Source organism: Thamnophis sirtalis, unplaced genomic scaffold, assembly GCF_051295495.1.
Source record: "Thamnophis sirtalis isolate CommonGarterSnake01/CBP01778 unplaced genomic scaffold, rThaSir2_p1.2 scaffold_2, whole genome shotgun sequence".
NCBI lineage: Eukaryota > Metazoa > Chordata > Lepidosauria > Squamata > Natricidae > Thamnophis > Thamnophis sirtalis.
Window position 1 is genome coordinate 53,535,538 of NW_028261382.1, and position 3,720 is coordinate 53,539,257.

Sequence of the window (3,720 nt, forward strand, 5' to 3'; positions counted from 1 at the left end):
CCAGTGATGAAGCTCCCACAAATTCTGTTCCATGGGTTGATTGTTCTCACCGTCAGGAAATTCCTCCTTTTTTCCAGGTTGAATCTCTCCTTGGTCAGCTTCCATCCATTCTTCCTTGTCTGGCCTTCAAAGATGCTTTGGAGAATAGCTTGACCCCCTTCCTCTCTGTGGCAGCCCCTCAAATACTGGAAGACTGCTATCATGTCTCCCCTGGTCCTTCTCTTCACTAGACTAGCCATGCCCAGTTCCTGCAACCGTTCTTCGTATGTTTTAGCCTCCAGGCCTTTGATCATCTTAGATAGATTCAGATTATAAGGAAGGGAACTTGTGGGTCATCTAGTCCAACCCCCTCTGCCCAAGCAGGAGACTCTACACCATTTCTGACAGAGGGCAGTCCAGTCTCTGCTTGAAAGCCTCCAGGGATGAAGCTCCCACAACTTCCGAAGGCAACTTCTGTTCCATGGGTTGATTGTTCTCACCGTCAGGAAATTCCTCCTTATTTCCAGGTTGAATCTCTCCTTGGTCAGCTTCCATCCATTCTTCCTTGTCTGGCCTTCAAAGATGCTTTGGAAAACAGCTTGACCCCCTCCTCTCTGTGGCAGCCCCCCAAATATTGGAAGGTGCTCTCCTGTCTCCCCTGGTCCTTCTCTTCCCTAGACCAGCCATGCCCATGAATCTCAGAGACTCTGAGTCTTTCCTTGCACAGCACCTCGTTGGGAAAATATTGACATGGCAACTTTCCAAGCTAGATAAGGTCTGTGGTCATAAATACTCCTTTGAAAGACTGTTTGCCAGGCCTTGGCTGAATGTGAAGGAGGGGAATTCACATTCGTTTCGTAAAAGGGGTTTTGTGGGGACCAGGACTTTGCCTCCTGCTTTTTGGGGAAGCCCAGATCAAAACAGGTGTGGAAACCCCCGTAAAAATAACTGGGATCGGGAATTAATTCTTACCGATCTGCTTCATTTCTTTATTCAAGAGAAGCTTCAACTGGGTCACCAATCGGCTCCTTTCTGGGGTATCCATGTTCTGACAAGCAGCCCGCAGCCCAAGGAGATACAAAGCCAGTTCTCCTGTCCCGGATTTCTTCCGTCGGCTGGGCTCCGAAGGGATCCCGGAGCTGTTAAAGAGGAGAATTTCTAGGCATTTTTCCCCCCTTCTTTTGGGGGAAGAATTTTCAAGAAAAATAATAATAATCCTGGATTGGGATTAGACCTACCGGCTGCTTTGAGGCTGATAGACGCCCGTCAGTCGGTCGAGATACTCTCTTTCCTTCTCCAGGTTGTGCTCGTTGGAAAGTCGAAGGGCCAAATAGAGGCTGGGTCCGGCTCCTGGGACCCATCGTCCACTGCCTTTAGGAGCTCCGAATTCAGGGCCTGGATGAGCTCGAGGTTTCCTGCAGGGATTTCTTCCAGGGAAAAAGAGAATTAGTATTAGAGTGGCGCGGTGGCCTAGAGGGGGAGCTCTCGCCTCACAATCAAGAGGTTGTGAGTTCGATCCCAGGCAGAGGCAGATATTTCTCTCTCTCTGAGAATACATCTGCTGAATATGATTCCGTACTGGCAACAGGAAAGTCATCCGGCCAGTCAACACTCTGTTAGCTCCATTCAATTGCCCTGACTCCACCCCGCATCTTTAAAAGACGATGAAAGGAAGAAGAAGCGGGCTTGAGACTGGGAACAAGGCTCCTACTAATTGCAGGTAGTCCTCGACTTATGGCCACTCATTTAACAACCGTTCAAAGTTACAACGGCACTGGAAAGAGTCGCTTAGGCTCGTTTTTCCACAGTCGCTACCTTTTGCAACCTCCCCACGATCCCGTGATCAAAATTCAGAGGCTTGGCCACCGGTTCCCTACTTATGACCGTTGGTGTGCCCCGAGGTCACGCCATCCCCTTTGGCGACCTTCTAGCAAAGCAAAGTCAAGTGGGGAATCAGATTCATTTACGAGAAGCCATGGGTGGAAACTAACCAAGGAGAGAGGCAACCTGGAACCAAGGAGGAATTTCCTTAGACTGTGGAGAACAATTAACCAGGGGAACAACTTGCCACCAGAAGTTGTGAGTGCGGTTCCACCACAAATCCGCGGTAGACTAAAGCGCGCTCGACGAAAGCGCGTACGTGACGTCATCACAGCGCGATGAAAACATCGCGCTGTGAGCGGTAAATTTAAAATTAAAGCGAAAACCTTACCCTAACCCCCCCAAACCTAACCCTAAACCTAACCCTAAACCTAACCCTTAACCTAACCCTAAACCTAACCCTAAACCTAACCCTTAACCTAACGCTAAACCTAACGCTAACCCTTAACCTAACCCTAAACCTAACCCTAACGCGTAACGTAACCCTAAACCTAACCCTAACCCTTAACCTAACCCTAAACCTAACCCTTACCTTTATGTGAATCGGCTTGCTTTAATTTTATTTTAATTTTAATTTAATTTATTTTTAATTTTTTTCGTCGCGCTGCTGATGACGTCACGTACGCGCTTTTCATCGGGCGCGCTTTAGTGGACCGTGGTTTTGACGGGTCACGGTGAATGCTCCAACACTGGAAGCTTTTAAGAAGAGAGTGGACGGCTGCGTTTTGACTCTGTGCTTATCAGCCTTATCCCGAAAGACTTTGGCAGACTACTGCTGGACCCTTTACAAACTATTTGTGACTCATTACGGGCTGCGAATGGACATAATTCACAGCCGTCGGAATAAAAAGAGGGTTTTGGGGGACTAAGCGTGTGATTTTTACTGTCCCAGGAAGCCTAGAACACCAGACAATCCATTTTCACAGCCACTTCCTGACAATCATAAAAAAAATAAGACTTACCGCACAGCTGGACTGACGTAAACAGGAAGTGGAAGAGGAAAAGGAAAGGAAGTTGGAGCCACAGAAAAAACATCCCGACAGAGACGAAGGCAAGGAAAATGGCGTGGCCGGTTCCCAAATAGTTTTCTCCTCAGGAATCTAAAATCGCTGATCACTGGCAAGGACCGATGCGAGTCTTAGAAAAGAGAAAAGGACTTTGGCTGAATCGGAGGAAATGCAGCGATGACAGGAAGGACTGCAAGGGACTTTGGCATCTCGTATCACGTTTCGATCTCTAGGCTCAGGATGGGGAGGAAACCACTCAAGTTTCATTTATGGAACCAGGTGGAGTCGGCGAGAGGCTGCAGTGGGAGACTGGGAGCTTCCCATATCTGCCCATATTTCATCATTTAAATAGGAGCCAGCCGTGTGCAGCAGCTGCCAAAAAAGCCAACACAGTTCTAGGCTGCATCGACAGAGGGATAGAATCAAGATCACGTGAAGGGTTAATACCACTTTATAAGGCCTTGGTAAGGCCACACTTGGAATATTTGCATCCAGTTTTGGTCACCACGATGTAGAAAAGATGTGGAGACTCTAGAAAGAGTGCAGAGAAGAGCAACAAAGAGGATTAGGGGACTGGAGGCCAAAATATGTAAATAACAGTTGCTGGAACTGGGTATCTCTAGTTTAATGAAAAGAAGGACTAGGGGAGACAGGATAGCAGTCTTCCAATATCTCAGGGGCTGCCCCAAAGAAGAGGGAGTCAAGCTATTCTCCAAAGCACCTGAGGCTAGAACAAGAAGCAATGGGTGGAAACTAATCCAGGAGAGAAGCAACTTAGAACTCAGGAGAAATTTCCTGACAGTGAGAACAATTAATCAGTGGAACAACTGGCCTCCAGAAGTTGTGAATGCTC

At 47.8% G+C, this 3,720-nt stretch overlaps 1 protein-coding gene across 1 annotated transcript in view; it reads right to left on the bottom strand.

Annotated features, from left to right (window-relative positions):
* The window catches only part of TCN2 (transcobalamin 2), a gene marked incomplete at its 3' end in the record, with an annotated part of 10,471 nt that extends 7,055 nt beyond the window's left edge, over positions 1-3,416 (bottom strand). The window contains 4 exon segments of the mRNA XM_087705564.1: positions 952-1,118; positions 1,218-1,323; positions 1,326-1,406; positions 2,823-3,416. Of these exon segments, the coding sequence (XP_087561690.1) occupies positions 952-1,118; positions 1,218-1,323; positions 1,326-1,406; positions 2,823-2,895 (427 nt within the window).
* Between the last annotated feature and the right edge of the window lie 304 nt (positions 3,417-3,720).